The sequence below is a fragment of the Porites lutea genome, chromosome 2, assembly GCF_958299795.1.
Source record: "Porites lutea chromosome 2, jaPorLute2.1, whole genome shotgun sequence".
Lineage (NCBI taxonomy): Eukaryota > Metazoa > Cnidaria > Anthozoa > Scleractinia > Poritidae > Porites > Porites lutea.
The window spans coordinates 32,799,984-32,817,946 of NC_133202.1; the positions used below are offsets into that span (position 1 = coordinate 32,799,984).

The 17,963-nt window shown below is 39.1% G+C and overlaps 2 protein-coding genes across 2 annotated transcripts in view; both read left to right on the forward strand.

Moving 5' to 3' along the window:
• The first annotated feature begins 364 nt into the window (after window positions 1–364).
• The window catches only part of LOC140928369 (uncharacterized), a 26,957-nt gene continuing 9,358 nt past the window's right edge, over window positions 365–17,963 (forward strand). Inside the window, exons 1-5 of the mRNA XM_073378110.1 lie at window positions 365–480; window positions 9,799–10,062; window positions 11,690–11,742; window positions 13,416–13,478; window positions 13,948–14,010. Of these exons, the coding sequence (XP_073234211.1) occupies window positions 9,839–10,062; window positions 11,690–11,742; window positions 13,416–13,478; window positions 13,948–14,010 (403 nt within the window). The 5' untranslated portion in view covers window positions 365–480; window positions 9,799–9,838. The remainder of the gene's footprint in view (window positions 481–9,798; window positions 10,063–11,689; window positions 11,743–13,415; window positions 13,479–13,947; window positions 14,011–17,963) is intronic.
• Window positions 14,425–15,832, forward strand: LOC140928193 (uncharacterized). Its single transcript, XM_073377906.1, has 3 exons — window positions 14,425–14,428; window positions 14,528–14,668; window positions 15,288–15,832. Exons 1-3 carry the CDS (start codon window positions 14,425–14,427, stop codon window positions 15,761–15,763), a joined length of 621 nt encoding a protein of 206 aa, XP_073234007.1. The 3' UTR covers window positions 15,764–15,832.

Below are 17,963 nucleotides of genomic sequence, written 5' to 3' on the forward strand. Positions count from 1 at the left end.
GTTTCTCCCTTTGTCCCGGAGTTTGTGATGAAAAATCTCTGAGAGTATTAGGGCGAGAAAAAACTTTAAAAGAAAGAGTCAGTCTTTTGAGAAATGGGAGGAGGTCGTTAAAAAAATCTCCATGGAACTTCTATGTGTATAAGTTCAAGATAACCGCCTGTTAAAACATGACTCATGCTAAAATGTTCATTGTTTAATCAATGGCCGATACCTTACCTAACCATTATCAACAAATTAACCTTTAATAGATAAAGCTGTATTAGCACAAGATTTAAAAGATCGTAATTATTATTTCTTTCTAACGTAAGTTTACTTAGTTTTTTGCTCCATGAATGACGAAAACAACTTAAAGTGTTTTTCATTTAAGTTAAGCTGCCAGTTGCGATAAGAAGCCCTGTCTCAGTGTTTCAGGCGTTAAAAACTGAGAAGACTTTGAGTCAGATCTGAAACTAAGAAAAAAAAGTCTGAAAAGAAAAACAGGTAAGCAATTTAGACACTGGCTTAACTTTACGAGATTTTTTTCTGAGAAAATTTCAGATTCTGATAACTTTTTGGACGACGAATAATTCTATAAAATGTCATCTAAAACCCTTAAATTCATTTTATGTCAGAATTGACCCCCTTAATTTTCATATCCTCTCCTCTCTTGGTTCAATACATTCTCAATGATCAGAGGCGGATCCGGGGGGAGGGTAGAGGGGGCTGCAACCCCCCCTCCCCCTTTGGGAAGTCAGTCAAACTTGTCTGGCTACCCATGTCGACCCCTTTTTCATACCCAAAATAATATTATAAGTTATGATATAAGTTCCAGTCCAATCGATCATCACAAGAGGACTGTAGCTACTCCTCTTCTTGGCACTTTAATCATCCAAATGCAAGATCGATTTTCTTTAGGAGATCGCCACGCCCGCCATTTGCTTTGTCTTGTGCCATCGATTACGTGAAAAAGGCACTGCAACAGGATGATGAAGTAGAAGGCATTCTGTTATGGGAGAAAGACATTCCATTTCTCAAATCCCTTAGTGGAAATGAAGTACGTAGATCGAAAACACTCCAACAGTCAACGGATAGAAAGCTTCCAAACAACCTTTTATTAGCACTTGGTGGAAGATGCTTTTCCAAACATCTATCGCCTTCTGATCATTGCCTGTACCCAACCGATCACAAGCTGAGAAGCTGAGTGATCGTTTTCACTAATGAAATGAATCAAGACCTGCTCTAGGTCAAAAATGCCCAAAGAGCGATTCTCTGATCTCACAGTGATCGCAAAGTACTACTCCGAGAGATTCGAGGTAGACGAAATTAATATGCGAAGCCTTTGTAAAGGCTCATCCAAGAAGGCTCCAGTGAAAAGCCTCTTAGAGCAAAGGGAACTAGCAACGAAAAAACAAAGGACCCTGCCTTTGCTGGGAATGGGTTAACTGACAGCCAATTGTTTATAATTTAAATGCAGATATTATTATCACGTAAGCGTTCCAGATAACCGGCTGTCATAACATTACTTTTACTCAATATGTTATTTCTAAAAACATTTCCTTTAGGATAAAGCTGTTTTGACCCAATGGTTCAAAGGCCTTATTTGCAATTGGTGTTAATTTAAAGTTTGGATATACAGGATGTTTCAAAAGTTCGTTCCGATTATTTCTTCACTTAAATTTCACTGATTATTAAAGATAACTTTGGTAAACCTAAGCATGTTATTCATTATTCATTTAACATTGACTAACTGAAATATTAGCAACGAGAATGTCTTCCTTTATGATTTCTGACATTTTGTAAGCGGTGAGGTATAGAATGTACGAGCTCCCATAGCGTGTCTAAATTCACAATTTTCCAGGTGAAGTGTGGTCGCTGTCTTAGCTAGTCCAGTGTTACACGGGCTGGATCTTTGTATGTTGTATCATCAACGATAATCCAGATGGTTACTAGAGGGTTCGCATCACGTGAGTTTACCGGCCGGTCGTCCTTTGGTAGAAAGTTTGCAAATTCTTCTGATACCATGCCTGCATGAAGTGTGCACCGCCTTTTTTCTCTTCAAGGCTTTTCAACCTTTGTTGGTCACATATCTCCATACCGCTGTGCTCGAAACTTTGGTATTGTGAAGTTGAAGTTTTCTTTTTACCTTGCCGTCTTGTTAAATTATTACGCATATACTTACAGCTTTTTTGATAACAACTTTCACACAGTTTGTAAAAAAACCAGCCATCTACTCCTTGGTTTGTCTTGTAAGGTCCTTACTTTTGACCACTTGTTCTCTCATCGTTCAGACTTCTTCAACAATTTGACAATTTCTTTAACTAAATGGACAGAGTACCAAAAAAATAGTTGCCGAGCTCTAGCACAGACAGTGTACGCCTTCATTTTCGTGAAAGAGTAGAGAAAACAAAAGAAAACGCCACAGAAACGAAAATAGAAAACCTACAAAATGGGCACGAAAAATATGGCGGGAAAAAATTCGCGTACGTGCACATTTGGGGAAAAATTTAAAAAATATCATAGTTTCTTCAAATTTTAGTTTGAAATTGCTTTGGACGGTTATTTAGATAAATTTCCTACCTGAATCAGTTTACGTTTGCCTCAGGAAGTATTAAATGCTTTGTAAAAAATACAATTTACCCAGTCGTCTTTTTCTAGCGTTAAAAGGTCGTGAGTGATGTAATATCTGCTTTTAGCAACAGAAAAGCAGCTAGGCCGTTCCGTCAGGAAAAAAAATTCCAGGCCTACGTTAGCTTCACGAGATTTAAATTTTCCAAATTCTAAGCTAGGCGTTGCTCAGTAAAGTTACGAATCGTTCAGTGAGTCTAAAGCCATAAAATCAATTTTTAACGAATGGGCTCGGTCAGATTAAATAGGCATGGGTCGCACTTGGCAAATTTTTGGGAGAATTTGTTTACCTTGCGGTAGAAACATCAAAGACGCCGTAGTGCTTGGGTGGGGCAGGCAGATTTTGGAAAACTCGAGCTAAACAATAGGAATCACAACGGTGACTGTCAGCGCCTTGTTATGAACGTGATCCGTTTGAAACACGATCAATCACGAGGAGCCGCAAGCGGTGATATTTTTGCACGGCATCTGGCGGCACATCAAAGAATTTGGAATTGAAGGGCAAATTCCTAGAATATCTTCGCCAGTTAAGCTAGAGAAAAGGTGTTAAAAAACCTCAGGATCCTAAACAACACGTCAATCAAAATATCACTTGGACCTTTTCGCTAATGAAGAGCTATCACGCGGCTAAGCTTGAATTAGACATATGTTGAAATAGGAACTCGTGTCAACAAAGTATCAGAAGTGAGTGGGAATCGCTCCTGGTTAAAAAACTGGTTCACAGGGATATGCATCTCTTCTAGTTAAGAGAAAGGAATCAGAGCTGCTTTTCATGCGGGAATAAGTTTTCTTCGGGCTATAACTACAAAACTTCAGCTTATTTTACTCCTTGACATTGTCAAGGCGCATTTTGTAAAGATAACTTTTTCCGCTTTATGAGCTTTTTTTATATTCTATTCCATTAATGTTCAACCTCCCTCAAAAAGCCAAATAATATAAGTGCTGTTGTTAAAAAAAGCGTTTTACCTGTTTTCGTGAATTCGCTACCCAAAGATCGCTATGCTCAAAGGACAGGGCAAAATTTCCAGGAGAGAGGCATTAATTTTTTTCCCACGAGGTTACAAAGAGAAAATGCAATGATTATTATTAATGTAACCATCAGGTTTTCTCTACTCACGAAGTTACGGACAGCAAATGCAGTAATTATTATTGTTAATGTACAATGATAATTATTAACGTAACCTTCAGGTATGTTCTACCCACGAGGTTACAGAGAGTAAATGCAGTGATTATTATTAATGTAACCATCAGGTATGTTCTACCCACGAGGTTACAAAGAGAAAGTGCAATGATTATTATTAACGTAACCTTCAGGTATGTTCTACCCACAAGGTTACAGAGAGCAAATGCAGTGATTATTATTAAATGTAACCGTCAGGTATATTCCACCCACGAGGTTACGGAGAGCCAAATGCAGTGATTATTGTTAATGTAACCATCAGGTATGTTCTACCCACGAGGTTACAAAGAGAAAGTGTAATGATTATATTAACGTAACCTTCAGGTATGTTCTACCCACGAGGTTACAGAGAGCAAATGCAGTGATTATTATAAATGTAACCATCAGGGAGGGGGGGGGGGGGGGGGTACATGTTCCCTTGTTCCCTAGAAAAAATTGGAGTTTTTCCCTTGTTCCCCAAAAATAAATTAAGATGTTCCCTGAAATTCACTTTCATCAAGTTCCCCTGTTCCCAGAAATTCTGTTGCATGTTCCCTTGATCCCCAGAAATATTAATTAATGTTCCCCAGAATTTCAATCATATTTCAGTTTTCGATGGTCAGTATTTTCGTAAGTTTTACCTCGTTAGTCATAGTAGAGATAATCCTCAGCAAAACGCCTCTTTCGTCTCCTTGATGAATGCCGCATCACCTCTGGTTCATCAGCAGAATATTTCTGTCGCCTTTGTAAGAGTGAGGACATCACTTGTCTGTTGAATTTTATCCTGAAGTAGGATCAGCTCTTCCTCCTTAAGTTCCAAAACATCTTGATTATGTTTGTAGGTCGTCAAGATACAAATAATGCTATCTACCTCAATGTATTTCTCTGAATTTTCCGAAAAGCATATTGGGTTAAAAGGATCTTGAACAAAAATTTTGGCCATCACTTTTTTTATGCCAACTTTAACATTCTCCTGTAGGCAGGCGAGAACCAAGGTGTTTTCAGGGCACCCATTGTCATGCTTAACACAGACTATCTGATTAGACGTGTACAGAAACTCTGTCACTTCTTTCTGTGGCATTTGTTGCACTGAATGGTGGTCTTCTAATTTGGTTAAATCAAGTGGCTGGACATCTGGTGGGCCCACCGCATATAGATTAATCGGGAGAGTTCCTGGGTTGTCTTTGGTCGTCATATTGCATTTAAGTTAAACTCTCTTCTTTGTCTTTTAATTAATTGGTTACCAGCCCGAAGGAAAGACAGGTTTTTCTTCAGTAATATAATTGTCCCCATTTTCAAGTGGGTATTAACCTTTTCAAGCTCCTCACGACTCCAACTTGTACAATTAGCGGATAAAAACTCTAAGGAGTTAAAATATCATATGGCCTCTTAATTCTAGCAAGGAATATTACAAACGGAAATTCGTCCTTTAGGCCACTCAGGTAGTTTTGGCCGAAAGTCTTTTGAAGACAGCTGAATTTTGAACTTAACGATTTTTAGCATTGCACATTTCTCCTTGATGCCAAATCCTTTCTGCAAGCGGCTTAAAACTGACGTAAAATCTTTATCTGAAACAGTCCTCATACCGAGTTCAAAACACCATCTTTCTGTGGGCTTTTCATTTCCATTGTGATAAATTGCACCGGTAACCGGTACAATTACCGTTGTGTCTGATATATCCGCAGATTGAGCTTGAATTCCTTCTGTTTCCGTTGCCATTTATTAATAAATGGTTAGCGTTTCTAGACATGGAACACCAAAGAGAAAATTACCATAAAAATGGCGGTCCACCCAACGGAGTCTCTCCCAAGGTTCCCACGTAAGTTCCCACGCGTTCTAAACTCGTCCTCAGTCGTCACCAGTTCACTTGTGAAGATTAGTCGCCAGGCTTAGTCGTCGGAAATGCGTGAAATTACAGAAACGTCGGAAATGTCTTCATAAACAGTTAATGGAAATCTCTCCAAAAGTTAGAAAATGGTCGAAAGTCAATGTTCCCTTGTTCCCGAATATCCCTCAACAGTTCCCTTGTTCCCTAAAAGTTATTTTGAAATATCCCTTGTTCCCTAAAAGTAAATGGCGATGTTCCCTTGTTCCCTAAAACCCCTGGGAGGCCCTCATCAGGTATGTTCTACCCACGAGGTTACAAAGAGAAAGTGTAATGATTATATTAACGTAACCTTCAGGTATGTTCTACCCACGAGGTTACAGAGAGCAAATGCAGTGATTATTATTAATGTAACCATCAGGTATGTTCTACCCACGAGGTTACAGAAAGCAAATGCAGTAACAATTATTAGATTTTAGTGCAACTATCAGGTTGAGTTCCTCCATTAAAAGAGTTTTTTGCTAGGGTTAAACAAGTTTGGCTTTCATGAGTTTCAAGGTGCAAGAAATTATCAGTATAATTATAGCACACAAACATTGTCATCTAATTTTTCGCACGTAGCTGGAATAAGCCAAGAAATGGAGCATATATAACGAAAAATCTATGATCTCCATATTAAGTAAATTATACTAAACTTTGCGAAAGAAATTATTGTTTGTATCCGTCTTATCCATCGTAAAAGCGATGAGTCATCGCATGACATTCGGTATATTAAACAGAGGTAATACTCACGGGTTTCACGAGTTGTATGCACTATTTTTCGCCGGGAAACAAATTTAAACTTCAATTCTTACCTTACAGTAGTCCGTTCTTTTACCTTGCATTCGACAACAAATCTGTTAAAGGCGAACAAAGCGATTCCGGCACTCTTCTTTATGATGAGTAGCAAGCCGCGGGAACTGACGCCGCTTGACTGAAGTAAAATTCACCGATATGCACAGCATTCTCACTACAAATATAAACAAACATCTCGGGGAAACAAAGACGAGGAGGAAAAAATGCCAGATCTTCGCCTCGGTAATGTATTCCAGCTACCATGCCGGCGTATCTCCAGAAGGTGGATTCGAAGTGGGACCTTCTGATTTTTTGCGCGCAAACTAATTTATTCTGGCGCGAAACAAAGATTAACAATATGTATACTGAAATCTAATCCACGAAAAGAAGATTTTCACACTGTAGCGCGACATATTAAATGCCTATTTTTACAAGTACGCGGAGAAAGTGGTCCACTAGTTTAACTTTTTTAAGATGAATTTACTCCACAAAAGTAAAATGAAATGTTTTATCTCAATGTTGTTTACGTGCCTGATTAGAAGGCAGAAGTAAAATCATCATACAGACCCCATCAAAATGAAAGTACACGAATGAAACGGATTAAGTCTGGGACGGTTTAGTTTCTACTCAGCAGCTCCTTTGCTTTTATAACAAAAATTTAATGTTGCAGTCTGTTTTGAACGTTGGCATATCAACGCGCACAGTCATTGAATGAAAACAACAGTCACGATCACGTTCTTCTAAACCGACCAGACGCACGCGACCTACCACTGTTATGGTAAGCAATTATCCTGAAGGTGTTAATGTTCCCGTGACAGTCTTCGCACTGAAGGTGTAAATGGTAAACCGAACGGTCGCTTTGATCATCAGAAAGGCCTGTCAACTTTGATGATTTAACTGATTAAATTACGGGACAGAAATTTTACTGCTTGCGGCTCCTCGTGAAAATAAACGCGGTCGAATTTTCAGACCTTCGCGAAGAGGCTTCTACTCGGCTATCCTTCGCCATTTCAAGTTTTTTTCGAAAACTCTCTACAGGCAAGGACTTCACTCGCTTATAAACCTTCGCTATTTTAAGGTTTTTACGGGAACTAGCTCTATTGAAGGCGAACCAGTTCCCGTCTACACAAGCAAACACTTCACAGGCTTGTTATTCTCCAAGCCAAATGCACTATTCGCATCCAAGCACTTTCTGGTCTTCTTTATCTGTCCCATCCTCCTGAAACTGAGAATGGAGGAAAAAGATCCTTCGACAAAGGTTCGGACGAAGAAGAGAAAAATGATTTCTGGTATCTGGCGTTCTTAAGTTCTCAATGTGTCAGAGTAAAAACTATTAACTCCCACTAATGCGACCCTCCTCGGTTGGACTAAAAGTTTTCTTTTCCGGTTGCGGTTTCGAATTTTTGTCGTTTTTTAGCCGGCAAAGATGAAAACTTTTCCCAAGTGCGACCCATGCCATACTTACATTTACAAAGTTAAGATTCCTGTAAAATTTGTTTGTTTTATATTTTCCCAAAGATATCTGAGACAGATAAAAGCTGTTACCTTAACCAAAGATATTAATCTGAGTGATTACGTAATTCTGCAGGTCTAGTTAAAGATTCCTAGGTACTGATAAAAACAGTTTAACGCTTCTTGTTTCTCCTTGAGCTAGCAAAACCCAAATTTCAGCAAAAGTTCCTCAGTTAACTTTTAACATCAGAGGAATTTGACCACTACTCATAAAACCACGTCTCTACAAGTCGTGGCAATGGGTTAGAGTTTTCTCCATGATCTTTCACACACATTTTTAAAAAGACTGAAACGACTTCGACTGAAAGCGCTTCAATTTCTCCCGATAACGGCCGAACATCAGGATTGCTAAGTTTTTAACCATAAACACTTCATCAAATAACATCTCGATAACGCTCTTAGAGATTTATTGGAGGAAAAAGCTCACCTGAACGATTTTGGAAGAAGAGTTCACAGTGTAGGGAATGACGGCTGCAAGTAAAATAAGTAATGGCGACTCATTTCGTTGCTGTGAAAACTCCGATGTCATTGTTACACTGATGATAACAATATTTCATCTTCATCTAATACAGCTGTGGTGGTAATTTCTCCAAATCCTTGTTAATAGCGACGTAGTTAATGCTCAAACATTGGAGGTACTGACCCTCAAAAACCCTATTGAGCCACCCTAAGGCCCCGTCCACACGTATTCGGATATTTTTTTAATGCGGAACTTTTTCTTTCCGGATTCAAAATTTTCTACGTTCACATTCAAATTCCGTCCGTATTCAAATGGAATTTGACCGTCCACACGAATCCGACACGTATTCGGATTCAATATAGTACCTAGGACTCTTCTGGGAATATTGGCAACAGAGCATGCGTCGCAAAGCGCCCGAAATTTCCACTCTGCCTTTTACGGTTAAGAACTCGGCTCGATCTTGTTACGTCACCGGATAAGAAATATCCGGATCTAGCGTCCACACGATTCCGGATGCATACCGGATCTCTGGAGAGCGGATTCAAAAAAGTTGCAGATTTGCTTGCCGGAGTGGACGCGCCGGGGCCTAAATCAAATGGTAAATACTGAGAGGATGAAACCGGACCGGTGGCGAGAAACTTGGCCATGGAAATTTGATGAAAACTCCAAGACTGCTTTTGGAAACTTGATTTCTTCTACCAAATCACTCTGCTTAAATTCTCATGTCACAGAAAATTGGTGACTAGGCATTGTCATCTCGGATGTCGCATCTGGAAAATAAAAAAAAAAAAACGAAACAACGACAAAAAACAACAACAACAAGCAAGAAATGTGAGTGGCCCTGACGTATCTCGAAACTTGGATCTCCAATATTGAAATCATGTGGGGAATAAATGACTCCGCATTCATATCCAGCCGATTGTTTGAAAACGAACCTAAAGAAATTTGCAGCCCTTAATTTGAGCAAAAAGAGTCCAAAAAGCAGGGGTTTTTTGTGCACCCAATAAGCTCGAAAATCAAACCAGCGAAGGAAATTAAAAGAGGAGAAAAAGAAAGAGCGAGGAGGAAGAAAGGAGGAGAAGAATGACTCAAAAAAAGCAACGGTAGTACTCTTAGTTTTTACAACTGCCACTTTTTACGGAAGAGGTCTATTTGGCAGTAAAGTTCTCAAAATTCTATTGAGGTATATTTTGAGATTTTGCATTGAGCGAGAAAAACAAGCGAAAATATTATGTTTTCGCAATTTCTAGTGTGACCTCGTAAAATAGGTGGTAAAACAGGTAAAAGCAGTCCCAGTGTTACTTACTGGTTTGTTTGTTTGTTTGTTTGTTTGTTTGGTTTTCCTCTGTGTGTTAAATATATGTACTATGAATTGCATAATCTGTCAAATTTCACATTTACTAGGTCTGCACACAGGTGAGATACCTCGTTATAGTCTCGGAAAATGGGGGATGAAACGAAAACGTCCTATGAAAAGCGGTTCAAGACTATGCCTTGGAATCGTGCTTCTTTAGCCTTCGCGATAATATTGGTACTAACAGGCATTGTGAAAACAAGTCCGGCTGAAAACAAGGCCATGCTCGAACAAAGCGCCGTTCAACAAATGGACACTAATGGTAGTACAAATATGAAAGATCTGGTGGAGCGATTAAAGATGTTGGAAGAGAAGTAAGTTAAATAACGTGTATCTGTGAGAGAGATTTATACTGTAATACTTAGTAGAAGCTTACATATTAAGTAATCCCTTGATTCATGTCATCATGGCAGACTATATTCTGAATAGACGCTAGTTCAACCTTGAGTTTAAAGGGGCTATGTCAGCTAGAGAGCATGCGCTCTGAGGTTATGCAAATTACTTTCAACTGTCAAAATTCTATTGTTTTTAACGCGTGACTTTCTCCATGCTCTCTGTCACGTCCAAGGCTCCGAATTTAGAGAGGTTAACAAGCGAAATGGGTTTAGATAAGGGATACTTTTCGATAGAATTTACGGAACGTTTCTTCTCTGGTTATGCTAGATCAAGAATAAAATTGTGACGACAATTTTACTTGTAGTTTTGAAGTAAAAACGCATGCCGTTCATAAAAATTGAGCGCAAACAAATATTCAACAACAACATATTGTCTTATTCAACAAAATAAATCGAAGTTGTATCTTACAAACGAGTTACAAAAGACGCTAGACCGAAGATAAAGACCAAGACTGTTTCAAATCATTAACAATTAGACTTTTCTGTCGCTAGTGATTTTATAATTTAGATGCTGAGAGAACAAGAGACATCAAGTCTTTGTTTTGATCTTAGGGAAACACACATTTATCGCGCAAAATTTTTCGATCGTGCCGAATCACTGCGACGTCGAGAAAAACAGAACCAAGCATCATTGGTATACTACTCCACTATAAGCAGTCCGTTGATAAAAGGGACAGTAAACTCTGCTATTTTCCAACTATATGCTCGAACACAAACAGTTCAAAAACATGGCATTTACAGGATCTAACTCGTACTAAGGTGCCTCTCTAAGTCCGTTGAGAACAATCTGGACGAGCAAACGGTCGTGTTTTTCTTTGCCGTGAATCCAGATAAATACAGGAAGGAATCTAGCCGAATTTTATAATGTTTCCTTCGCCAGGAGTTTAGTTTCGTCACGAAACTCATGGCCTGATGCTCTTGTAATCGTTTACAAAAAACGGCCGCCGCCAACTCGATAGCCGCTTCATTATATGTGCACATACTTTGAGCACAAGAAAAATCCAAGAGCCAGCAGCCTCTAAAATACCTCAATAGAAAGGTTCTGAGAACTATAGGGAAGATTCCATCAAAGATTCGATCACTCATTGTGGAGTAACCGTCATTAACTCTGCCATTACAACGGCCGCTGATAAGAGGACACTGTAAATCCACGTAAAAACATTCCACAGGCAAACAATTTCAAAATAACGCCAAAAAATTATTCTGTAATCACCATAGAACGATTCTTAATACAAAACTTCGCTAACAATCGAACGATGGCTGAGATTTAGACAGATAAAAACAGCCTTCCAAAATCTCCGACACAACTTGAAAAAGTCTGGCCGACTTTTTCAAGTTTGTTTTCATTGGCTCGCGCATGCGTGTTGGGTGACATAGCCCCTTTAAGTTGATCAATTTTTATAAAGAGACAAAACTTTTGTAAATGTTCTGTAAATATGAAATGTGCATAAATTAAGTAAGTAGTTTCTTGTAAGTTTCACGGCGGTAAATGACAAATTTGTCTTTCCATTTTAAATTAAAGAATGTTTGCATTTGACTTTTTCAGATTACATGACTTCAACAAAACGGTTGGCGAAAGATGCCGTTCTCTATTACGAGGTCAGCAGTAAATACAAGGGTTATTACTTATCAGTGAGTAAGGCCGGGGGAGGGTGTATTTTGAAGAGAGGTGCTGTTGAATTGGTAGAGGGTGGGTCAAAACAGTTGTGCATTGGTTGATATTAAGCACTGGAAGCCACCTAGTCTCAGAACCTCCAATATGGTTAAATCTAAGGACTTAATCAATCATAGGAGTGCAATTGCTTTAAGATCAGGTAACAGTTTGACAAGAAACCAACTTATTATTGTACCGTATAAATTACTGGTATTGTAGTTGACGGTACGCAAAGCTAGGTTTCTACATGAGTAAGGTATGCTTACAGGTAAGCCCTCACTGTTACTATAACCTGCACATGGCAAAGGGATTCCATTCTGCACTTGGGTTTATCTGTGAATATCTCGTTGGTCAGTGGTCGCTTGGTCAAAGCCCCAAGGCTTAAGCGGTTTTGCTAGGCTGTCATGATCCCCCCACAGTTACATCTTTTCGTTTTTTGGCATCTTTTGCTGCCATACTTAGTATTAAAGGGGCTATACATCACGCGGATGTTGCTGTTTTATTAAAAACTGAATCATTGGATAATGTAATTCTAGAGCTCTGATTGGCTTAGCCATCATGGTATATGAGCCATTGCGATATTCCTAGACTTTCACTCAACTAAACAGAGACAGCAATTGGCTGATTCTTGGTCACATGGCCTTGACTAAAATCAAATGTATTCCGATCGTGATACATTAGGTAATGTACCCCGCTCGGGCTTCATTACAGCACGTGATCAAAGCATGGTGGAAAATGGCGTGACAGAAAGCGTGAAAAACAACAGAAGAGTTCACGCTCATAGTTGCATCATGCCGGGTAATCAGGGTAAGATGGCAGGAAACTCAAAGATTTGTATTGGAATTCAAAGCCAGCTAATTCTTCCTGAGTTCATATATTTGATCCTTTCTCTTTGAAAAGGGTAACTTACGTGTTCAACTGAAATAATACACTAAATCTGAAGTGCAAAGAAGTACGTGATCAGTTTTAGAAAACCTTGATTTTCCCGATACATTTTCTGTAATTTTATTTGATACTGTCGAATTACAGAATTGAAAATGTATGGGAAAATCAAGGTTCTCTAACAACTGATCACGGACTTCTTAACACCAACTCTACGCGTCTGCTCAAAATTAAAAACAAGCTGAAAATCCGGTTTTTTTACAAATAAAGTCTGGAAGAATTCTCGATATTTTTTTTGAGGGCGTTTTTAATAAAACAATTATTCCACTCGCGATTGTTGGATATGAGATGATTACAGCCAACTCGGTGCTACGCGCCTCGTTGGCTTTTAGCCAACTCATATCCAAAGCGCACTGGTTAAATAATTGTTAATTAGCCCATGTATGTCCATCCTTATCAGCCGCACCGAAAAATGACAGGAAACAGTTTCAATGCCTCAATGTAGTCTTAATTAACAAACCTGGGCCATTATTTTTAGAATTCAATAGCTGCCAAAAAAGTCCTACTAGCTTTTAAAGAGATAGCAAATAGCGTGAAATAGCGCCTTTAAAGAGCAGTTGTCTGTAAGCGCATTGTGCTTGTCTTATTTGTTGAGCAGAAACGTTGAGCAGCGAGGTCTAGATCCGTCTATTTGTATGCATCTAAGGTTGAATACTTGTTTCGCTTGAATTTTTAGGTCGAGATGGAAGAGATGGATTACCTGGACCTCCCGGTCCACCTGGGAAATCAGGCCCTGCCGGTTAGTTTATTATTTTTCAACTGCAGATTGAACAGTTAGTTAATTAGCTTTGCCAGTTCTGTAATAATAAGTAAAAATAGTAATATGTTTCCAACTCGATCCATATGACTGTCACGTTGAATTTGATGTTACATAGAACAAAAACTGCAACAACAAATTAGTTAGTTCATACTTAATAAGAAGTGCTTTCTACCACGTTTTGTTAGAGAAAAAGGAACGGCTCTATCATATTCGTTGTTTAACACGTCGAAAAACGGTCGCGATTTTAGGGAGTTATAATCGGATTTATAAGTCTACCATGCGCTCTTTCATCGTCTGCACATTCTTGACAGGCGATCACGTGTAGAAAACGGGTTTGACCAGATCTCGCCTTCGGCTTCATCAACTGGGTACGAGATTTAATTCAGGATATGATAGCCATGCTTATTTCAATGCTGAATAACCCTTCAAACGTCTTTTGTTCCTCCAGGAAGGGACGGTAGAGACGGAAGAGAGGGTCCTAAGGGACCTCGAGGACTCGCGGGACCAAAAGGTATGATCCGTTGGGCAGAGCTAGTAGGGAACTTAAGCAAAGGCTTTTTTGAGCGACCCACGTTAACAGGAAGTGCACATTTTACATTCCTGAACAGTGGTTTTGTCCAAATTTTCAGTGAAATTGCCTCTACAAGTGTAAAGAAACTAAGTAATACACATTTTATAGCGTCAAGGCATATAAAATTAAAAGGGAAAGTCTTCATTTCCGGTTGACGGGGAAGGTCTTGTGACAGGCTCCCTCAGAAAATCTTTAGAAACGCTAACGAAAATAATATTTTCAACACTCCTCATAAGGTTTGTCTTTGGAAAGAGAAACCAATATATTTCAATTAAGAATTATTTTCTCAACTAATTTTGAGTAAAAATGATTCTAGTCAAGTATTGTCTTGCCTCCTGCTAGCAACGCTGTGAAATGCGTTATTTATGAAATATCCCTTAGAGTTCGTAACGCAGAATTATCTTTTTGGCTCCACGATTTAGGCATAAGAACTATTCATCTTTTTCGTGTTCATTAGGACCAGTAGGTAGCACTGGAGCTATTGGCCCTCAGGGTCCCCCCGGACCACCAGGAGAGAAGGGAAAGGGACTGTCTGGGGTTAAATACGTTCGCTGGGGAAAAACCAAGTGCTCTGGAGATGCTACGACCGTGTACAGTGGTAAGGGTGGACGACTGCATATATTTGATCGTCTACTCATCTATAACTTCAATCTAATTAATTCATCGAATTAGTTTATCATACGTAAGATAGCAATTTTGCATGATGTCTGGTTTACGAGTGTGATTTACTTATAAATTGATATCCTTTTCTATATAGGGCGGTGGTAAGAAATTCTGTATGACAAGTATATACTGAATTATTTATTAAGATTAAAGTATTTTTTTGGCTGTCTGTTTTAGAATTTTTTAGTTTGGAAGACCTGGACCCAATAAAGCATGAGGATGATATTTTGTACAGGCGGAGGAGTTCAATTCAATTTTTTTGGTGGCCATCACCGGCTATTTCAGATGGATAAATAAACTGCGCTTTTATCGGTTACTTCAATTCTGTTTGCTAACGGATTTAAAACTGATGTTTTCTCCGTGAACGCGCACCAAGTAATCTAAATTACTTTTTGCATGTCTCCATGTTTTCTCTTATAATTAGTTAACTTATCAGACATCGTTTGCTACCTTTGCTCGATCAGGCATAATCTAGTGCAAATCGAATTCTCACGCAAAGAATTTTTAAGGAGAAGTTAGTTCTGGAATCATGGTTATTTTTTGCTTCTTATTAGGAATCATGGGTGGAGAGCATTACACTCACTCTGGAGGCGCAGCGAACTATCTTTGCCTTCCAAAGGTTCCAAAGTACGATCGGTACAAAGATGGCGCTCAGCACGGAGGATTGATGTATGGCACTGAGTACGAACTGTCGTTCAACCCTTTTGACAAAACCCTCCAAGACCACAATGCAGCTTGTGCCGTCTGCTATGTCGAGTCACGTGGCTCAATGCTAATGATGCCCGCACGAAATGATTGTCCATCCGGATGGACCGAGGAGTATCATGGGTACCTGATGACTGAACATTACACCCACAAGAGTCAAAAGGAATTCGTCTGTATTGACAGAAACGCGGAATACGTCCCTGGAACCCAGGCGAACACGAATGGTGCCTTGCTGTACTTTGTTGAAGGGATGTGTGGAAGTCATTTGCCGTGTGGTCCATATGTTTCAGGTCGAGAGTTGACTTGCGCTGTGTGTACCAAGTGAAAGAAGGACTTGGCCTTTCTTCATCATGCTTAACTGACAAGCATTAAAAAAAAAAACGCTGTTGATTAGAAGAAATGTTTGAGATAGTCTACACACATAATGCAGCTCATTTTCTATTGTATTAGTTTGTGGACACGTACAAATGAAGCTTGCAAGTAGTTCAAAATAATGTAGTAAAAGTGAAAGCATTAGCTGAACTTTTCATTGTCTTTTTTAATTATGGACTTTCTGTTTCCTTACAACATATATGATATCAATTCTACGTCTCCCTTGCCAAATGATAGGCTAGTACAGAGTTCACTCAGCCGTATTGTCCCAAACTAAGTAGGAAATTATTCAGAAACTGAACCCTCCTGAAATTTACTATTTGATTAGGTAGTGGTACACTATTGTTTATTTTGGGCTTTGGGACAGTGGCTTAATTAGCACCCCCGTCTTATTCCAGAACTTCTATCCAAAACTGACTTCTAATGCACGGGCTCAGTTTGCATGCCATGGATGCCATGGACGATGACTTTAAAACCCGAGCAAAGAATTGCATAAAGCCATCATCAGTCTTGGATTACATAACGTAATTATTAGAGATTGTCATCTTGGTTTGCATGGCCTGAATAAACAGGATCAGCACAATTGGTTAGGGTTCGGCCTTCTTTGCCTAAGGTTCCGAGTTCATTTCCAGGTGTGACCTCCAATGCGCGTTTCGACTTCTTTCCGTTCCTTAGCCTGAGTATCAGCGAGTTATATTTTCCCGTTCCTTGTATATAAATATCCGTAAAACGGAACGCTGATTTATGGAGCATGGAGTGTAAATAGAGGATTTTACACGGTGGCGCGAAGATATGAATTTTGTTTTCGAGTGGCAAAACAATATTTTACGAACGAGGGCAGCGAGTGAGTAAAATATTGTTTTTGCCACGAGAAAATAAAATTCATATCTTCAAGCCGCCGTGTAATGTTCTTTTTATTATATAGACAAAAAGATAGAGGGAAATTACCGAAATTACGTCATCGATAAACTCACGGGTGAGATTATGGAAAATGAACCACTTGGGCCTCGGATGTAGTTTTTATGAATTTTACGAGTGATATATTTTCAAGTAAAACACTCGTGTCTATATAATAAAATGTACGAGCGCACCGTTACGGTAGGCCTCAGACTTTCCAGTGCGATTATTAGAGACCTTAAGATTGAGGTTTTTCGCCATTTCCCACGAACCACGAACGTCAATAAGTCAGGATTGCGGTTTGAGGTTCACATTTGTACGGCTAGACCACGCTCCAGAGGTAAGTGATTTACCGCAAGGTTTTTTGCATCCTAAAACATCACAATCCCATGTTTGAGAAGAAATACGACTTTTGCTTATTGGTTATATCAACTTTTGTTTCAAAAAACGTAATTTTGAAGACAATTTCTCAGCTAAAATAGAAGTAAGTGGATGAATGAAAACAAACATGGCAGCCGCGAGCTACCACCCGCGAATCTTAAGTGCCAAATATGGGCAAACGGCTAACGTAAAACCGTTAACCGCAAACCTCAGTTTGACGGCCGCGGTAAAGTGACCAAACCTCGATCTTAATTAAGGTCTCTATAATTTGTTACGGGTCATCGGCGTAAAATAAGGAACTATACGGAACTATACGAACCTTTACTTTGTATGGACCTTGGAAATTATTTTTAAAGAAAATTATTAGTCAATGACCTAGGTGAATCGCAGGAAAAAAAAAATCCTAGCACTCCCAATAGTAATCGAACCTATATGACCTACTGGTTATTAGTCCAAATCCTCTGGTTACCACTAAGCTAGAGGAGCTGATTCTTGGGAGCTAAGGCCACTAAACGTAGGTTCATGTGACAAACATCCTGCATACATGTACTGCTAGGACTAGAATGTCGATGTGTGCTTACACGCAATGATAGACTGAATGTGATGGTGTTGATTTAAAGATGTTTATTCAGTCAATGACACGGGTGGCTCGGAAGAAATAATCAGAGTGCTAGTCTAACCTATGATCTTCTGGTTACTAGTCAAGATGCTCTATCACTTAGACCTATAGGAGATTCTTGAAAGGTAAGGCCGGTAAATATTTATTAATACGTTTCTTCTACGCTTATCTTCTCGAAGCATCTGCTAACCTGACACTCGTTAAAACTTTCTTGGCTGGCATTTTCAAAGCGAAAAAAAAAAAAAAAAAAGACTTG

Excerpts from the sequence above, each read along its gene's own strand:
- LOC140928193 (XM_073377906.1), top strand. Across the intron at positions 14,669-15,287 it reads TGCTACGACCGTGTACAGTG|GAATCATGGGTGGAGAGCAT; the intron begins GTAAGGGTGGAC and ends GCTTCTTATTAG.